This window comes from Thermothelomyces thermophilus, chromosome 2 (assembly GCF_000226095.1).
Source record: "Thermothelomyces thermophilus ATCC 42464 chromosome 2, complete sequence".
Lineage (NCBI taxonomy): Eukaryota > Fungi > Ascomycota > Sordariomycetes > Sordariales > Chaetomiaceae > Thermothelomyces > Thermothelomyces thermophilus.
The window spans coordinates 3,495,075-3,511,572 of NC_016473.1; the positions used below are offsets into that span (position 1 = coordinate 3,495,075).

A 16,498-nucleotide genomic window follows, 5' to 3' on the forward strand; every position below is an offset into this window, starting at 1 on the left:
CTTCGTGCGCCGCAACCTCGAGCGGCAGGCGGCCCGTCGCCGTCGGGATCCGGATGTCCGCCCCCTGCGACAGCAGCAGCCTCGCCACGTCCAGGTGGCCCTGGTAGGCCGCCGCCCCCACGGGAGTCCACCCTTTCTTGGTGGCCGCGTTGGGATCCGCCCGGTGCTGGAGCAGCAGTTCTGCGGCCGCCGCGTGCCCGTTGTGAGCCGCCGACCAGAGGGCCGTCTCCCCGAGTTCGGTGCGGGCCGTTACGTCCGCCCCGCGCTCGAGCAGCGCCCTCACCACCTCCGTGTGGCCCTTGCTCGCGGCGAGCTCGAGCGCCGTGCGCCCGGTCGACGTCGCGGTCCGCGTGTCCGCGCCGTGCCACAGGAGCAGCCGGGCGATCTCTAGGTGGCCCTCCTCGGACGCCGCGGTCAGCGGAGCCCAGGCCTCGTCGCCGCCGGCTCGGTTGACGTCCGCCCCGTACTGGAGCAGCAGCCGGACGGCCTCGGTGTGGCCCTTGCGGGCGGCCGAGTGGAGGGGAGTCTGTCCCCACTGGCAGGGGGTGTCCAAGGGAGCAACCCCGTGCTGCAGCAGGACCCTCACGACCTCAGTCTTGCCGTGGAAAGCGGCAGTCCTCAGCGGCGTGCACCCATACTCGTTGGGAATGCTCTGATCCGCGCCGTGCTTCACGAGGTACTCCACGACGTGGGCGTGGCCCTCCTCGGCTGCGACGCCGAGGGGGGTCTGCCTCCGGGGCGCCCGCCTGTCGTCGATGTCGACGCCGTGCTCGACGAGCACCTGGACCGTGCTCAGGTGGCCGTTCTCGGCGGCCTTGTAGAGCGGGCTCTGTCCATCGACCGAGGGCACGCTTGGGTCGGCCCCGTAACGCAGCAGAATCAGGAGCGTCTCGGGCTGGCCCCAGCAGGCGGCGGCGCAGAGCGGGGTGAAGCCGTGCTCGTTGCCGGACGTGTAGTCGCCCCCGTGCTGGATGAGGTACTCGAGAATTTCGGCGTGCCCGCTGCACGCGGCCGAGTACGCCGGCGACTGTCCGATCTCGCCCGTGACGTGCAGGTCCTCCCCGTTCGCGACGAGCCGCTTGATCGTGTCGAAGTCGCCCGTCCGCGCTGCGATGTGGTAAGCGGTCGGCCTGGGTCCGTCGCCGTAGCCGTCGTCGTAGTTGTCGTCATCCTCGCCAACATCATCAACTTCGCCCTCGAACTGCTGCGCGCCGCCAACGGCTTGCGCATACGACGGCGGAGGAAGTGATCCGTGGGCGTCCTCCTCTTCTGCGATCCAAGACGCTGGTCGCAACGCCGGGCTTGTCGCACCTCCGGATGCCGGCAGCGCAGGACTGCTCGGTGCGCTAATCGCGGCTGCCGGCGCAGGGGGCTGTAGATATGGCTGCTGCTGCTGTCCTCCCCATCCTCCCATAGATGGCTGCGGTGCCTGTGTGTATGGCCGTTGGTGTTGATGCCCAGCCGCGTATGCCTGGTATCCCGGGGAGTACGCCTGTGGTGGTTGCACTCCTGCGTACGGCTGTTGTCCGGGGTAGGTTTGTGTCTGTTGTGCTCCCAAATATGGTCGGTGAGTGGCTATTGGGGGTCGCTGCGCACCCTGAAACGGAGGCTGGGGGGAAGGAGGCTGATAGCCGACGGCTTGCTGTTGAGCCGGTGCCGGAGATGAGGCTATGAAGGAGTGGAATGACCGCGCAGCTGCGATAAGGTACTCTAACGTAATTTCCAGCTGCTTTCTCTCCTTCTCCTCGTCCGTTCCCACAAAGGACTCCTTACTTAACGACCCCTTGGCGGCAGCCAGGCTCTGGATATAGCCGTTGAGAGCAACAAGAGACGACTGCCGATCAGTGGAGCCGACGCATCTTGAGACGCCCGACCCCGTTAGAGAGAACGCAGCATGATTACGCCATTAGGCCGAGAGACGAGGCGGACATACATGGTCATCATGTTCGTGCCAATTCGAAAGGCTGTGTGGTGAGCTCTGATGCGCTCTTGGTACACGGCCAGGGCTCTGACCCGCAGACCAAACTTGAATGCTCCCGAGTTGATACCGAGAAAGCCTCCCCTCTTGCCCACGCTCTCCAGAACGGGGATGAGCTTGCTCTTGACTGCCTGAAAGCTGACGTTGGCGCTTTCAAGGTTCTTCTGGACATTAGGCCACATGCCAAACCCGGCAGCCGGGTGCATCATGAGGGTAGGGCCATGCGTCTTCCAAACCTGCTGGATTTCCTCCAGCGAGGAGGCAACATAGGGCAGCTCCCGGTTGAGGCCTGAGAGGACCGAGTCTGAGTCCGGGATTTTGGAGGCGAGAATTCGGGCGCTGAGATTGATAATCTGAGGTGGGAGTTAGCTAGGCTAACCAATTCCTGGGGCACAGTAAAAAGAAGCATTCCGGGAAAAAAGGGGGGAGGGGGGGTGTGAAAGGCAGAAGAGGGCTTAAGGAGGAAGAAATGGGAAAACGCGGGGGGGGGGGGGAGGGGGGGATTACCTCGTCACAACAAACCCGTAGTTGCCCTGCATGGGCTGCGATGGACAAAGGATCCATGACAGAACTTGTAGATTCCAGTCCTCCCCTGCCCTTTGGGCGTGAGTTGTCGCTGAAAGCTCACGATTGACCGTACTGGTTCGCCCTTCAGCTGCTTTCATGGCGGGAAAAAAAAGTTCGGGCCGTGTTGGAAAAGGTGGGGACGAGCTGAAGGTTAGTCAAAGGTGTCGTCGCTCTATTTCCGTATACGGTGAGCACTGCGAAGGATTGAAATCACATGATGAAGCCGGGATATGATTGGTACCGCAGTTCACATTTCCTAGAGATGCTGAAGTTGTTCTTTGCCTTGACCTTCACGCCAACGACATATGGATGTGTAGGATGGAAAGTCCCCCTGATAGATCAGACACAATCAAAAACCCGGGTTTTCTGGCTCGTTCCACGTCCTCACTTTTCCGGCCCTGCCACACAATCGGGCAATGTAATCGGATCGGCATTGGCTAAGACTTCTTTCTCAGGATCAAACTCTCTCCACCGTAACCTGCCGGGACGCATCTGATAATTAATTATGGTCTCCTTTCATTCCGTGCCTAATTAGGTAGCCCAACGACACTCTCTTCTCCAGCATCCCCGGCTCCTCATTCCCTCACAGCTTAGACCCCTTCTTCCGCACCCCGCCGATGGGCCCGGCCCCGTCCCCGAGGCCGACCCAGACCCCTTTCTCCTCCCCCTTCTGGTTGGGGTCCGCCTCGAGCGACGAGCGCGGCACGCTGAGCTTGGTGCCGGTTCCGATGCCGTCGATCTGCTCCTGGCTCGGGCTCCCGAACTCGTCGTCCGGCTCGTCGCTGGTCTCGGCCTTGAGATCGACCGGGTCCCCGAGCTGCGACGGGTTGGCCGGCTTGTTGCCGCGAGCTTTTTCGGCGGCGATCTGGCGGAGCGGCTTATATGGCATTTTCTTATCCCCGAGTAGGTATCTTCGGTTCTTTCTTTGCTTTTTCTCAAGAGGGCTGGTAGTGTTGATTGTTTCAGGTGCCTATTTGATTCACAACAATTGATATGCTAATTACTGAGTAGGGGAAGAGGAAAGCCTGCTGTATGCTTGGCGGGGTTGAATGAAAATGATCAGATACAAGGTGGTCTAAATCAAAGTTGTTCTGCTTTACGTGTGACTACAGCCGAGAGGGGTGCGGGTGTAAGTGGGGTCTGATGTGAAAGGGATGACGTCTTCCACACACAAAATAGTTGGATAACTAACTGGGTGGTTTCTCCCAGACAGACAAGCTCGCGTGGTCCATGCGAAATGACTTTCACGTGTCAGCAACCAGGGTCTGGGACAGTTCCCTTCAACGGAACTCGTTCGTGATAATCTAGGTCCCAACTAGGCGCAAATGAAGAGATGACGGTGATTTAGTGATAATAAACACTTGACAGTTTGGTGTGATGAAAATCAGGCTATAGTGCAGAACGCGTGAGCAGAGAAGGGATTGGACGGCGAGAGGCCGTGGGATATTTGGAGGGATGGGTGCGAAAATGGAGAGTATGTTGTACTCCTGAATGGGTTGTTGTTGATATCCTCGTGCTCTCTCGCTTACTTATTAGCTTACAGATCAATGTGGCAAGTTACCGAGCGGCTAGACAGGCTCATCTCGCGAATTCGAGAGATTCAGATGCCTTATATGAACGGGGCAAAGCCTGCTGATGTGCTTATTGTACGTTCTCCCTTCCTCTCCCTGTCTGCAAACCCTAAGAACGGCAGTTTGCACACGGTCTGGTCCTCCGGTGCTTTATAATGCGCTGGCTCGGCTTCTCGGTCGACTTTCCCCTCCAGATGAAGATGGACCCGGGGGCGATTGCGGTTTTAAGGTACGTAAGTTGGTGATCTCGTGTCTTCTTCCAAGCTATTGTATTGACATCAAATCACCTCCAAAAGCTACAAAAACTACAAGCCTGCCATCCATATCGGTGTAGCGCTCCCATTTACAGACGGGAGTGCGTGTCGGTAGACAACATTTCCCTTCCGTAGTCGCCCCACATCGGCAATGAATTTCCCCATTGCGATTACCGCTGTTGCCCACGAGCCTGAGTTTGTCGAGGCATAATATGATTACAAGATCGGCAACGATCACAGGGATCCATACGATGGTCATAGCTGTAAAAGGGGTGGGCGGAACCGTATAGGACGCAGAATCTGAAGCCAAATATAATCCTTTGGCAGAGCGCTTTCTTTTAAAGAGGGGACACTGCTGGCCGAAGACGCGTAAAAGAACACGACAACGCGGTCGGCTATTTCCAAGACCACCAGTGGTAAGTGTGATTCGCGACGTATTGGGGAGGAGGAGGAGGAGGAGGAGGAGGAGGAGGAGGAGGACAAGGGCCGCCGCTGCTCGACCGCGTCTACCTACAGCTGTACGACGGCGGGGCGGCCAACTTCCCCGGCGCGTGGCAGGACTACCTGAGCGTGAAGGTGGTGCCCCTTCTGTGGGTCGTCACCGACTCGAAGCCGCGGTTCGGGCAGACGCCGGCGCAGGCGAGAGGGAGCGCTTCGCCCGCTGGAGCCGCGAGGACGGCGTCGCTGGCGGCGGGTACTGGAACGATTATTACGACATTGAGAAGATGGACTCATCCTACGCCAAGTACGGAGCCGTGTTGACGGACATTTTCCCATCGTCATGATGGGCGAGAGCTTGTGGAGGGTTCTCTACCTAATTACACCCAGCCATGACCCATGATTTAGGACTTTATGGGGTTGACAGTTTGCTGTGTTTTTTTTTTTTTTTTTTCCGTCCGTAAAAAAGCACAATCGGTCGATCTATGTAGTCGTTGTATCTATCTGTTTATATCATACATGACTATTGCCATTAAGCTAGCCCCTGCTCTCCTAATAGACGATTGTGTGATTAAACCCAGGCGATGGCAACGCCTTACGCATAGGTATTACCATTATTTCTTTTCAAGCATAATCAAGGTACGCAAGTCAGAAATCGTGTCGCCGTAATACTAACTCTGACTAGCCGTCTCTCACGCAATAGCGTCAATGTCAGTCGGCTTGAAGGTGCGGTTGACCTTGCCGCAGGTGATGGTCCGGCTCGAGTAGATCTCGCCCATCTGCCAATCCGGGTTCTCGTATTTCTCCTCGGTGCACGTCAGGTTGAAGGCGACCTGCCCGCGGCCGGTGAAGGTGATGCTGTATTCATCGTCAGCCCACAGAAGATGCTCTGGTCCAAACAAAACGACAGAGACGATACTCACGGCCACTGAGGGTCCTTATCGTCGCACCTCCATGTCTGGTTGACGCGCAGCAGGTTGGCCGGCCGGTTGAAGTCGAACGTGGTCTTGCCGAGCCGCTCCGTGTCGTTGCACTTGTACTGGAAGTTGCCGTAGAAGAAGTCGCTAAGCTGGTTGCTGCTCGCCTCGCAGTGGGTCGTGGTCTGGTCCGCCGGGTTGACCAGGTCGAACGAGACGTAGCCCCACGAGTTCTGGTGGGACGGGGTGCTGAAGATGTAGGACGCGTGGAAGTCAAAGGCCTTGGCCGTCCAGGCAAAGTTACCCCCAAACGACAAGTCGGTGCAGCCTGCCGGGGTCTTGGTGTCCTCCGCCCGCTTGGTGCCCGGAACCGGGGTGGCCGTTGATGTGAGGCCGAGGAGAGGTAGGAAAGCGAGGGAGGCGAGGAGTTGCATCTCTGGTGGATGGTGTATTATTGTTTGTGCCGCGGTTTTGATGCGCTTCTGTAGGAACGGAAGTGGTCGTGAGGAGCTTGATTGATAGACGTGATAGTGATAGATTATGAGGGTCTGACTTGACTCGAGAAGCGCTGGAGGATGGCGTCAAAGATATAGTGAGTGCTCCGTGTCGATCTTCGCCGCACGGCGCAGTTCGCCAGGCTGTTGGATCCTTGCCGTCGAGATCGTCGGGGTGGGTGCGGATACCGAATCGAGGGTCTACAGTCCGCATAAAGGGAGGGCACTTTCGGTTAGTTATATTTACGGTTAGTTATATTTATCAACATATCGCATAATTAATACGCCATTTTGTCTCGCGCCGCCACCCGAACCTGGGGTACCAAATACACTAGGATCACCATGGTGTTGTTTGCAGGGCAACTTCAGCCCGGATCGTGGCACGCATGGGTAGGCTGTGTCCCTGTGGGGATGCCATGCTGTGCGAACCACGCGATCATTGGTGGCACAGCCGACGGTTGTCGTATTCGATCGGGCCAAGCCACGGCCTTAAATTGCGGAAGGGGCTTCCGATTCTCTCGTGAAGCCGGCGGGCGCTGTGGGAGCGGTGAAACACGGTCACGAATTCGGATTCGGCCTAGGCCGCGACACTCGAAACAAAAGATGTGACCACTAATAAAAAATAACAAGTTTGATGTTTCTCTTTACACGTACCTGCCTACTACCTTATTATCGGCACAGAAAAAGCCAAAGTAACGAATTGTCATCCGGCAGCCACCTCGTACGATCGGGTTTTCGGCCCCGTCGATGCCACCATATCCAGCCGGATCCCAGGGGTTTGCTGAACAAAAAAGCTCGTATTGCGCTGTCGACACGCGCGGGTGCGCTTGGCATCTCGTTCCTTCGAGTGCAAATCGGTAGGTAAAAATAGTCATGGGGATCGGCAAGAATGCTGGGTTCGGAATGCCGTGTTCGTGGGGAAAGAATGGGTTATGGTGGGGCCAAAGCCTAGTTAGTGGCTGGCGGCCGCCTGGCCCCTAAACGGGTGTTCGGGCTCGGGCGCCGTTCGTTCCTCCGTAGTTATTACTGGCCGGATTGGAACATTTCTCGACCATCCCAACGGTTTTTGTGGCTCGGCTGGTGACACGGACAGGCCGAAACAGCTTTCGGGGTTGCCGCGGCCTCTTCCAAAGCGATTGCTGGACGCAACGGGATATCCAGAACGGCGGCCCTCCAGCCGCAAGGAAACAAAAAAAAAAAAAATATCCACCTAGTTTGTTTGCGGTTCTCCCTTTCCCACTTTCGCTGTTGTCCTTTGGTAAGAGCGTCTGTCTCACAGAAACGAACCTAACTCGTTTTCCGATATTCTATAACCTCATCTACTGGAGGCCATGCAGCCCGCCAAAACTCGCGATCCTCGGCTACAACACCTTGAGATTCACAATAGCACAGGCCCTCGCTCGAGTGGTGCATGGACCGGCCGCCTCGAGTTGGGGCAGAAAAGTACATAATTACTCTATTATATTCAAATTCTCCTGCCCTACGAAACACGGTCTGGGACCTTCTATGCCTGCTAACGGCCACTGACCTGCTGCATTCGAGTCTGCGTGGGTTCGACATCTCCCCCTCATTAGTGTAGTCCTTCCTCCACCGCTCAACCACCCAGAGTTTAGGCCTTCTCGTGCGACGGGTAGCCCGGCAGCGACTCGAGCCCTGTTGCATAATTAACATCACGTCAGTACTTAATTAATCCATTACATCACGCGCGAGCTCGTTGCGATGTGGTCGGCCGACGACGTCACTTACAGCCGTCGATGACCTCGTCCACGACGTTGGGAACGGAGCACTTGTTCATCTCGTCGATGCTCTGGGTCTTGAGGGTCGGGCAGTTGACGTAGCACGGCGAGTCCATGGCCCGCTGCAGCGCGTCGCCCTTCCAGCCGAACATGAAGTCGCCGTGCGAGCCGAAGCCGGTGCTGTTTATTGGTCGTCAGCATCTGGGCTTCCCGTTTCCTCCTCATGTTGGGGTCGTATATAAGAATAAATAGGGAAACATTGCCCAGTGGGAGGGAGGGGGATGTGCTTACGTGTCATCCATCGACCATACAAACGGCTGCGAGCCGTCCTCGGGCCACAGGTCCTTGCTGTTGAACTGGGACGTGTCCCAGATGGTCTCGTACATGAGCTGGGGCACGCGCACGGGGTGCGACGCCGGGCAGGGCCCGCCGCTCTCAAAAGTGCCCGTCTCCGGGTATGACATGTGGCTCATGTGGTCCGGGCTGTCGAGGTTCTTGCCGTCCCAGCAGGTCGGGAAGCGGACGTTGGCCATTATGCCGGTCGGGCAGGGCTCCTTGGGGAAGTCCATGGTCTCGGGGAAGCGGGTGCTGAGGTCCTGCAGGCACGTGTAGGTGATCTGCCGGAACCGGTTGGCCTGCTCCTTGGTGCGGTACGACGCGTCGCCGATGAGCATGCGGAACCCCGTCTTGAAGGCCGTCACCTTGGACGTCTGCTCGTAGTTGGCCAGCGCGTCCTGCATGTAGTAGACCGTCATGCCGCCCTTCTGGCCGTCGAACCCGACGTTGGGTATCTGCGGCACCCGGTGGTACGAACCGTTGCGCGCCCGGAAGAAGAGCATGGCCGTCCAGTAGTTGGAGAAGTCTTCGCTGAACTGGCACGTCGTGCACGTTGCCCGCTCCGCGATGTCGCCGCTCTCCGGGTCCATGGTGGCGTTGAAGGCGTTCTAAAACGTTAAGGGTTGTCATCCGCGTTGGTTAGTTCACGCTTTGTTTTTCCCCCTCTAATATTCAAACTATATCATCCTTCCCATGTAAGCATTTGTCTCTTGCACCGCCGATGATTTGTTGAAGATGCGGAGATGGGTTGCTGCCGGGGGTAACGAGGGGATCCAGGCGCTCGACAACGAGCTGCGAGCAGCCGAACCGGATTAGGGCCGACGCCGGCGTCGCGAGCGCGACCGCCGTAAGCGACTTCATGCGCATCTTGTAGTAGTTCGCTTTGGGCCTCCTTTGTTCTTCTTCTCTTCTTCCGTATTTATTCGCTTGGGACTCCAAACACCCACCTCTCCTGTGTCCCGTGTCTGATACGCGTATGACAGACAATTTTTTTTTGTTTTTTTTTTTTTTTTCACTTCGAGCTTCGTGCTTTATATACTTGGTGTGACTTGTCGCAGTCGAATGGGCAACTACGGCGGCGTTAACCAAGCACTCCAAGGAGATAGAAGAGACTTATATACGCACCGGTTCCGGCTCATCCGCAACCCATTTCAGCATGGGTCTCCAGCTCGACCGGCCATGTTCCCCTGAGCCGCGTGGGAGTTGTTACACCAGGGTGGGATGCACAGAACGGTATCGGGAACGAAGCCATTGATCTGCATGCCTCTGGTGTGCAAGCTGTCCCGGTTCGGTGTGGAAATCAAGAATCGGGTGGCGAGTCAGGAGGCCAAAGAATTGCTCTGAGCGCCGAAATTAATATGTTGGGTATTGCCGGTGCGTATCGGGAATCACGCCCAATTTATCTTTCTTCAGTGCTACATGGTCTAAAGCTCTGGGCGCATAAGGCTCCGTAGCAAACAGGGGCGAATGCTGAAATCGGGCGAGAGAACGGCGTGATGATTGGCGGAAGAGCCCGCGGCCGGGCCAATATGGTATAATTACAGGTTATACTTCGTACAGCCAGCCCATTTTTTCCCGGATTTGCGGTGTTGATTAACATACCTCCGTGATGCCATTGGGTTTTGCGGCTTCTATGCGGTACTATGCCCAGCATTCGTTTTCAGCCTGTATTATCGACCGAACCGTCTTGGTCGTCTACTAGGGGTGTTGGAAGCTTCGTAGAAGGCTTGGCGGTTTCCATGGTTGTATGATAAGAATTGGAGGTTGTCATAGGGGTTCTGCTAGGACATGGAAACTCTACATATGCGCCAATCAATTATTTAGATACGAAGAACCGGGACGAGTCATAGGGTGCCATTTCTATTGACAGGGAGAGAGTGAAACTTGGATTCGGGGGGCTTAACAGTTGGCACTGCAGGGGCAACCAAAACATCTCCGCATTCCGTCAAGACTAATTACGTTTTCAAGCTCTTGATGACAACAACAAAGCTTCTCTGGCTCAGTGTTTTCCGAGACCCCATACGCTTAACCGCATCCGTGCGGCCTCAGTTCTGAGAGCTCTTTGTCATGTCCTACTAGCCAACTCTCCCGCAAGCCCAAATGAGAGAGCAGCAAGAACCATCACTACAGCAAGGGGCCAAGTTGTAACACTGCGTTTCATTACAACACTGGTTTTGGAATTCAAAGCACGTTAGGTGTTCGACTTCCATTGTACTAGGGAGGCTTGTCTAATTACTTAAAACAGACCCAGGTACCGCCCGGCTGATTGCAGCGGCGCCCCAAGGTGTCGTCTCCTTGAGTGATGTTAAATGCAACCTTCTGTTGGGACAGCCATGTCAATATACAGAGGTAGCTTGTCAGGAACTAAAGTCCTTGGTTTCATCGTAGTAAGAACAATACACGTACGATTGTATAATTATGAGTGATTATTGCAAATATATCGGGTTAATCTTGCCTGCCACCCAAGACCCAGAGTTCTACGAGACCAAGCTATTTAGTAATAATTAGTGGACAACATCTATGGCTTTTTTTTTTGTTGTTGTTGTGATTGTCAATTTTTCTTTCCATTTGGACTGCTAATATCCCAAACAAGGTCGTCGCTAACGTTAACAAAATGGTGATGCCACAAAATCGTTCCAGGTTCCTTCGTTTATCCTTTTTTTGTTCAGATTATATAGTGTACGCCCGTTCATGCAACGTATCGTGCTCACTGCTCTCTCTCTCTACTCCGCATCCAGCGGCGCCTTCGGCGGTGTGTCGTTCACTTGCACCCCACCGCGCTTCTTCTCGTGGCTGTCCGGCATGGGGAGAGCCCATCCGCCCTCGCCCTCTGGAGTCGCCAACCATAACCTCAGGAGATGGCGCCGTGGTGCTGGGGGAGCAAAGTCTGAAAGATAATACCCGGGTCAGCAACCGATCAAGGAGAAGAAGACAAGCAAGCACAGTATTAAGGAGCGTCACTCACCCTTGTACGCGGTCCGGGCATGCAGCAGATGCGCGTTGCTCACAAACTGGACGTCGCCCACCTCGAGGATCATGTGCAGGGCCTCGCGCTGGCACACCTCCTCGAGGATGTCCATGGCCCTCTTCTGCTCGTCGCTCAGCGGCGGCACGAGGCCGCGCTCGACGAAACGGCCCAGGCTGCGCACGTAGTAGGGGTCCCACTTGCAGTACAGCCGGCCCCTGCCGCCGTTCTCGAGGTAGACGACGGGCTGGCGGATGTACTCCTCCTGGCCGTCGCTGACCTCGCCCTTGCGGTCAAAGTACCAGATGGGCTTGGTCAGCAGCTCGGCCACGTCCGGGTGCTCCTCCTGCAGGACGTTCCAGACGCGGTGGACGCTGACGATGTCGCTCTCGCCCCCCTCCTGGGCGCGGTGCAGGCACAGCAGGCCGACGATGTCCGAGTCGTCGGCGTGGAAGAACTGGCGCGCCGCCGTGCGGTAGATGCGCACCGCGTGGATCTGGGTCGGGTCGTCGCCCACGTCCTTGACGTGGCCCAGCACGTGGCCGCGCCCGTTCTGGGAGACCGGGTAGCCCAGGTGGGTGCCCAGGCCGAGGTAGGCCACCGCCGTCTTTTCCGGGGACCAGAGGTGGGTGGGGAAGTTCTTGAGCAGGGCGAAGCCCTTGGCGTTGAGCAGGTCGTCGCGCAGAGCGCTGAGGGTCTTGGAAAAGGTGGGGAGGTCGAAGCTTTCTTTCGAAATGCCAGTGAGCGGGGCGCCCGAGGCGATGAAGGCGTCAGCGGCTTGGGAGAGCTCCTCAATCTCGGTGGGAGTGAGGGGGTGGACCCAGCGCTCCGGGTTCGAGGTGAACTCGGAGGCCTGCCACACGGTTGGGCCGGTGATGTGCTTGGGGAAGGCAGCGTAGGGCTTCAGAGCGTCGTAGAGCGGTGGGTGCTGGCCCGACGTCCGCACGCCGTCGGGGAAGATGTGGCGCGGGGCTTCATCATTGCGCTTGAGTGGCTGCGCGGGGCTGCTTTGGGGCTCGTCGACCAAGATACCGGGAGCCATTGTCCCCGTTTTGGGTAATTAATTATCGGATAATAGCTCGAAACAGACGGTGACTCTTGAGCCGAAGAGTATATGAATAATATATAACAGCAGAAAGAAGAACAAAGCGGACAGGAAAACCGTGCTGTTCTTGTTTTTCTGGAGTCAGATGGGAATGCAAGTCGTCTAGGTGAAGAAGGTGAGGCATCACACAGGTATAAGTACCTGGGTAGTCGGAGACAACTCGGGAGTACGGATAATTAATAGATGCTAATCGTATGAGTCCTGTACCGGGTACAGCAGCGCCGATTGCGTGATTGACCGTTCTGCCGAATTGGCTGCTGCGGATGGGGAACGTTGCAGTGTATCTACACACCAAAGCGCTGGTGGATTGCGAGATCGAGCTTGGTGATGGCGTGCTCACAACCGGCCGTCGCCGCAACACCATCGCCCCGCAATGCGCATGCCGATTACAGTTCCGATCCAAAACCCGGAGGGACTCCGATCACTTTCCCCTTCTTTAATATACTGTGTAGTCCTTTCCGACGGGTGAACCCTATACCACAACTGGTCGTGTTGGCGACGCGCTAGTGTGGTCCATGACCACACATTGACGATGACCCGGTTTCGTGGCGTTGAGTCGCGTGCAAATGCTTCTACGGAAGAGTTCATTGGTTGGTTACCAGAATATCGGGTTATACTCTATAATCCCTCAAAAGGAAAAAAAAAATAGAATAAAATGGGAAACAGCTATTCTAACATGTTCGCGTTTCTCCACGGTAATTAGCTGTTGTTTTTATTGTGTATTACAACCAGCCATCAAACAATAACGGGCCGCCGCAGATACAAAATTAGGTTCCCTTGCTCGTTCATCTTCAGAAACATTTTCATTTTAGAAACATCTGGGACAGATGCACCGCTTGAGAGTTGCTTGGTCGCAACTACGGGTGTGAACGTTTACCCTGCATTTGTCCATTAGAACATATCCTATTCAAATTGCGAAATGGACTGTCCTTTCTGGTGTTCCTTGGCCGACGTCACTAGGAGACTCGCAATGGAGTGTAATTATGAGCCGAAATGTGGCGCGAGGAACGGTAAAGCCAGCCCAATAGTCTGGAGCAAGCGTGCCCAAAGACGCAGGCAGAGACAAGTCTCGGGCTTTCCACAGCGGTTTCAACTTCTTTTATATCGGTTCCTCAGACACAAGGCTCCTTGACTTCTGGTGTGAGCACGAGGCATTCGAGATCTGTTCCCCCGTTGGACTGTACTGACGAAGGTCCTCTGAATGCGACGAGAGCGGCCAAGATCCTCTGTTCCAAGGCCCTGAATACGCCTGAACCTACCTATTATATGCCAACTGTTCAATCCTTAGCGTACTGCTATTAGCATTCAGCACTATCAAACTTACGTCTCATTAGAATTCCTTGATTCATACGAACGATCCCCAATGATTCTCTTGCATTCTCTACGATAATTAGGTCAACCCGGCTTAGTGCCACGTGAGCTTGCGCTTTGGAAACCGAGATCCGGTTGTTGCAACAAAACAGGAAGAGACTGTGCAATTGCATAATTAATAGACCCCAAATTATATATTAGCTGTAGAGCAGTGAAGGAGTCACTACCCGGTGCTGGGACTTCCCTTTGGTTATCGATGAAAGCAGGTCTCTCGGGGCGACAGCCTGAGGCACAATTTGATATTACCAGCTCGTCAGCGTCAATAGTGGAAGTTGAAAAAAGTATTATATTTTCCTCAGTTTATTCTATGACCATCGTTGATTGTGTATTTGACCACCTAGTGCCGTAATATATGTATGTGTAAGACGCGAATCGCCTGTTACCCGAACCTTGACAATTATTATTGATGGAAATGGAGCAAAAACTACAGGCAATTAACAAACAAAACCGAGAGATACAAGAAGAAACATTCTGTAGCGTGCCGTGCAAAAATAATGGAGCCATGATGCTACTAACCCAACCTCGCTTGCCAGACCGAAATCAGGGGAGCAGTCTCTTTAGCGGGTGCGCCTCCGTATTGAAGACGTACTCATCCAGGCTGATCAGTTCGGGCTCGCTGAACATCAAGTAGAAATACTTGAGCGTCTCGCCCAACCAGAAACTCTCCATCGAGTCGCTCAGCTCGGGCGTCCCCTCGGCGGCGGTGACATCCCAAATGGCCGAGTTGGCCAGCGGCGTCCTGGTGTTTTCCTCGATCGCCTCGTACATTTTCCATGCCGACTCGAGCAGATCTTTGCGGCCGGTGATGCGGTACAAGATGAAGACGCTCTCGATGGCCTCGGGCCGCAACATGTATCGCTTGTCGCCGATGGCGACGAAGCCCTTGGGTATTCCTTTGCGGAGGATGGCCTCGTCGGCGTCGTCGGGATCCGTCTTGCGATCCAGGCCGCCCCTGGAGAGCACAGCTTCCCGCCACTTGTCCTCGTCCCACGGGCAGTCGTCGGCAGACTCGCACGGCAGCATCTGGAAGGTCTCGGGCATGATTCCCAGCGGCATGTTCTGGTAGGTCCAGATACAACCATCCATCAGCTTTTCGCCTTTTTCCACGTGAGTCTTGTTCCCGACCAGCCGGCCGCCGAGGGCGAGCATGCCGCCCGCATAACAGACGAGGTGTTGACCCTCAGGGCGCAGGCGCCGGGTCGTCTTGCCGTCCTCTGTCTTGACTGTCACCAGCCCGGACATGAGAACGTCCTTCTCGTCGGGCAGCATGGGCCGGTAGAGGTTGTGCTTGATGGCGGTGTGCATCGCCGCCTCGTACATCTCGCGATAGACGGGGAGCAGGCCGCCGACGAGAGCATGCGTTTTAGGGAGGTATTCGTACAGTGAATCGGCCATGGAGCCGAGGGTATAGTCGTGATGCTGGTTAAACTCTGCCCTACGGGCGTTCACCACGATCGGCCACATACCCGGCAGGCCGGTGGTTTGCTGCTGCTTGTGGAGCAGATCGATGATGCGCTGCACTGCGTCGTACCATTTCGGGTCGCCTGTCAGCATGGACAGGCGAATGAACTCGAGCGAAAAGGTGCCGATCTCGGCGAGCAGGACGTGGTCGTCGGCCACCTGGGCCCTGCCCCAGCCAGCCGCCCACGCGTTCCAGCGCGTCAGGGGCATCCTGTTGGGGGTGTCGAAAGCGACATAGAGCATCTCGCCCACCTCTCTGGCCTTGGTCAAGAGTCGCACGTCCCCGCTGAGGTCATACGCGGCGAGGAAGCCGCCGAGGTAGCGGATGTTGGTCTCGAATACGTTGATGTCCTGGGAGGAGACCTTGTCAAAGTTGATGGTTGACGACGCGGCGACGGCTTCCTCAAACTCGTCCATCAGACCCATGATCCAGAGGGTGTCGAGGCTGTCGACGAGCGTGGCGCCCCATCCGCCAAAGGGGTCGTGCCGCCCCCCGCTCACGGGCTTGAGCTCATCGCTCATCCAGGCAAGCTTGCGGTACGACTTCCAGCAGCGCTGAAAGGATGCCTTGACGGCATCGCGCCTCTTGAGGCGCAGGTCACGGTCCGAGTCGGACTCTGGGCCAAATTCGGCCTGCACCTTGGGTAGCGCCGACGGCTGCCCGGTGGGAAGCGGCCGCAGATCCTTGACTGGGTACTTCGTCTTTAGTTTGGTCCATTTCGTGTTTAGGGCTGGGGCGCGAGTTGGGGCACGAGTTGGGCCGCTAGTTGCGTCGCGAACCCCGTCATCGAAAGACAAACGCGGGTCATAGGAATCGAGTCGTCGGAAGGAGTACAAGAAGAGGATGCAGAGTGTGATGGAGACGAATGCGATTGTTTTTCGTCTTCCGAATGCCGGCATTTTCGACATTGAAGCTAGCGCGGCACGGTCAGGTGTGCAGGGAGGGAGTTGGCAGTTGGCAGTTGGCGGTTGCTGCGGCTGTTGAAGCTTGCAGGTTGGGATTCCAATTCTGAAACGAGCCCCTGAAAGGCGCGGGGGACCGGGGTCGAAAATTACTAAGGGAAGGGAGGAGTGGGGCTGTGATCTTACTTTCTATTGGCGATATTCTGAGCACTTTGAAATGCGCTGTAACTTCAAGGGTTCTTTTCTTGCATTGCACTCATAGAATCCGTAGTGTAATTACAGGTTACCCAGTCGCCCCTCGGTAGATGCCACGTGGGTGACCAAGATGCCGTCATTTGTCCCATCCCTATGGTTCCTCCGGGATTTGGATTCTTTGTCCCCTTCAGAATATCTACACTATGT

At 55.9% G+C, this 16,498-nt stretch overlaps 8 protein-coding genes across 8 annotated transcripts; 1 reads left to right on the plus strand and 7 right to left on the minus strand.

Annotated features, from left to right (window-relative positions):
- Positions 1-1,646: 1,646 nt before the first annotated feature.
- On the minus strand, positions 1,647-2,660 carry MYCTH_2301764 (uncharacterized protein). Its single transcript, XM_003661827.1, has 2 exons — positions 2,486-2,660; positions 1,647-2,331 (listed from the first exon to the last, which is right to left on the minus strand). Exons 1-2 carry the CDS (start codon positions 2,540-2,542, stop codon positions 1,879-1,881), a joined length of 510 nt encoding a protein of 169 aa, XP_003661875.1. The 5' UTR covers positions 2,543-2,660; the 3' UTR covers positions 1,647-1,878.
- Positions 2,661-2,968: 308 nt separating this feature from the next.
- MYCTH_2301765 (uncharacterized protein) lies at positions 2,969-3,667 on the minus strand. Its single transcript, XM_003661828.1, has one exon. It carries the CDS (start codon positions 3,432-3,434, stop codon positions 3,129-3,131), a length of 306 nt encoding a protein of 101 aa, XP_003661876.1. The 5' UTR covers positions 3,435-3,667; the 3' UTR covers positions 2,969-3,128.
- A 345-nt stretch (positions 3,668-4,012) lies between these two features.
- MYCTH_2109123 (uncharacterized protein) lies at positions 4,013-5,155 on the plus strand (the record flags this gene model as incomplete). The annotated part of the gene is made up of 5 exons (XM_003661829.1): positions 4,013-4,019; positions 4,103-4,191; positions 4,239-4,349; positions 4,747-4,786; positions 4,947-5,155. The coding sequence occupies 5 exons, from the start codon at positions 4,013-4,015 to the stop codon at positions 5,153-5,155; spliced, it is 456 nt and encodes a 151-aa protein (XP_003661877.1).
- An 83-nt stretch (positions 5,156-5,238) lies between these two features.
- On the minus strand, positions 5,239-6,398 carry MYCTH_2078150 (uncharacterized protein). Its single transcript, XM_003661830.1, has 2 exons — positions 5,732-6,398; positions 5,239-5,666 (listed from the first exon to the last, which is right to left on the minus strand). Exons 1-2 carry the CDS (start codon positions 6,157-6,159, stop codon positions 5,501-5,503), a joined length of 594 nt encoding a protein of 197 aa, XP_003661878.1. The 5' UTR covers positions 6,160-6,398; the 3' UTR covers positions 5,239-5,500.
- A 186-nt stretch (positions 6,399-6,584) lies between these two features.
- Positions 6,585-7,094, minus strand: MYCTH_92700 (uncharacterized protein; the record flags this gene model as incomplete). The annotated part of the gene is made up of 2 exons (XM_003661831.1): positions 6,585-6,831; positions 6,874-7,094. 2 exons carry the CDS (start codon positions 7,092-7,094, stop codon positions 6,585-6,587), a joined length of 468 nt encoding a protein of 155 aa, XP_003661879.1.
- Positions 7,095-8,066: 972 nt separating this feature from the next.
- Positions 8,067-9,303, minus strand: MYCTH_2301768 (uncharacterized protein). Its single transcript, XM_003661832.1, has one exon. The coding sequence runs from the start codon at positions 8,879-8,881 to the stop codon at positions 8,243-8,245; it is 639 nt and encodes a 212-aa protein (XP_003661880.1). The 5' UTR covers positions 8,882-9,303; the 3' UTR covers positions 8,067-8,242.
- Positions 9,304-10,723: 1,420 nt separating this feature from the next.
- MYCTH_2301769 (uncharacterized protein) lies at positions 10,724-12,747 on the minus strand. The gene is made up of 2 exons (XM_003661833.1): positions 11,257-12,747; positions 10,724-11,178 (listed from the first exon to the last, which is right to left on the minus strand). Exons 1-2 carry the CDS (start codon positions 12,296-12,298, stop codon positions 11,015-11,017), a joined length of 1,206 nt encoding a protein of 401 aa, XP_003661881.1. The 5' UTR covers positions 12,299-12,747; the 3' UTR covers positions 10,724-11,014.
- Positions 12,748-14,003: 1,256 nt separating this feature from the next.
- Positions 14,004-16,182, minus strand: MYCTH_2301771 (glycoside hydrolase family 47 protein). Its single transcript, XM_003661834.1, has one exon. It carries the CDS (start codon positions 16,091-16,093, stop codon positions 14,273-14,275), a length of 1,821 nt encoding a protein of 606 aa, XP_003661882.1. The 5' UTR covers positions 16,094-16,182; the 3' UTR covers positions 14,004-14,272.
- Between the last annotated feature and the right edge of the window lie 316 nt (positions 16,183-16,498).

Excerpts from the sequence above, each read along its gene's own strand:
- MYCTH_2301764 (XM_003661827.1), bottom strand. The coding sequence starts at position 2,542 with ATGGATCCTTTGTCCATCGCAGCCCATGCAGGGCAACTACGGGTTTGT. Across the intron at positions 2,332-2,485 it reads TACGGGTTTGTTGTGACGAG|ATTATCAATCTCAGCGCCCG; the intron begins GTAATCCCCCCC and ends CTCCCACCTCAG.
- MYCTH_2301765 (XM_003661828.1), bottom strand. The coding sequence starts at position 3,434 with ATGCCATATAAGCCGCTCCGCCAGATCGCCGCCGAAAAAGCTCGCGGC.
- MYCTH_2078150 (XM_003661830.1), bottom strand. The coding sequence starts at position 6,159 with ATGCAACTCCTCGCCTCCCTCGCTTTCCTACCTCTCCTCGGCCTCACA. Across the intron at positions 5,667-5,731 it reads GATAAGGACCCTCAGTGGCC|CATCACCTTCACCGGCCGCG; the intron begins GTGAGTATCGTC and ends CGATGAATACAG.
- MYCTH_2301768 (XM_003661832.1), bottom strand. The coding sequence starts at position 8,881 with ATGGACCCGGAGAGCGGCGACATCGCGGAGCGGGCAACGTGCACGACG.
- MYCTH_2301769 (XM_003661833.1), bottom strand. The coding sequence starts at position 12,298 with ATGGCTCCCGGTATCTTGGTCGACGAGCCCCAAAGCAGCCCCGCGCAG. Across the intron at positions 11,179-11,256 it reads TGCCCGGACCGCGTACAAGG|ACTTTGCTCCCCCAGCACCA; the intron begins GTGAGTGACGCT and ends ATTATCTTTCAG.
- MYCTH_2301771 (XM_003661834.1), bottom strand. The coding sequence starts at position 16,093 with ATGCCGGCATTCGGAAGACGAAAAACAATCGCATTCGTCTCCATCACA.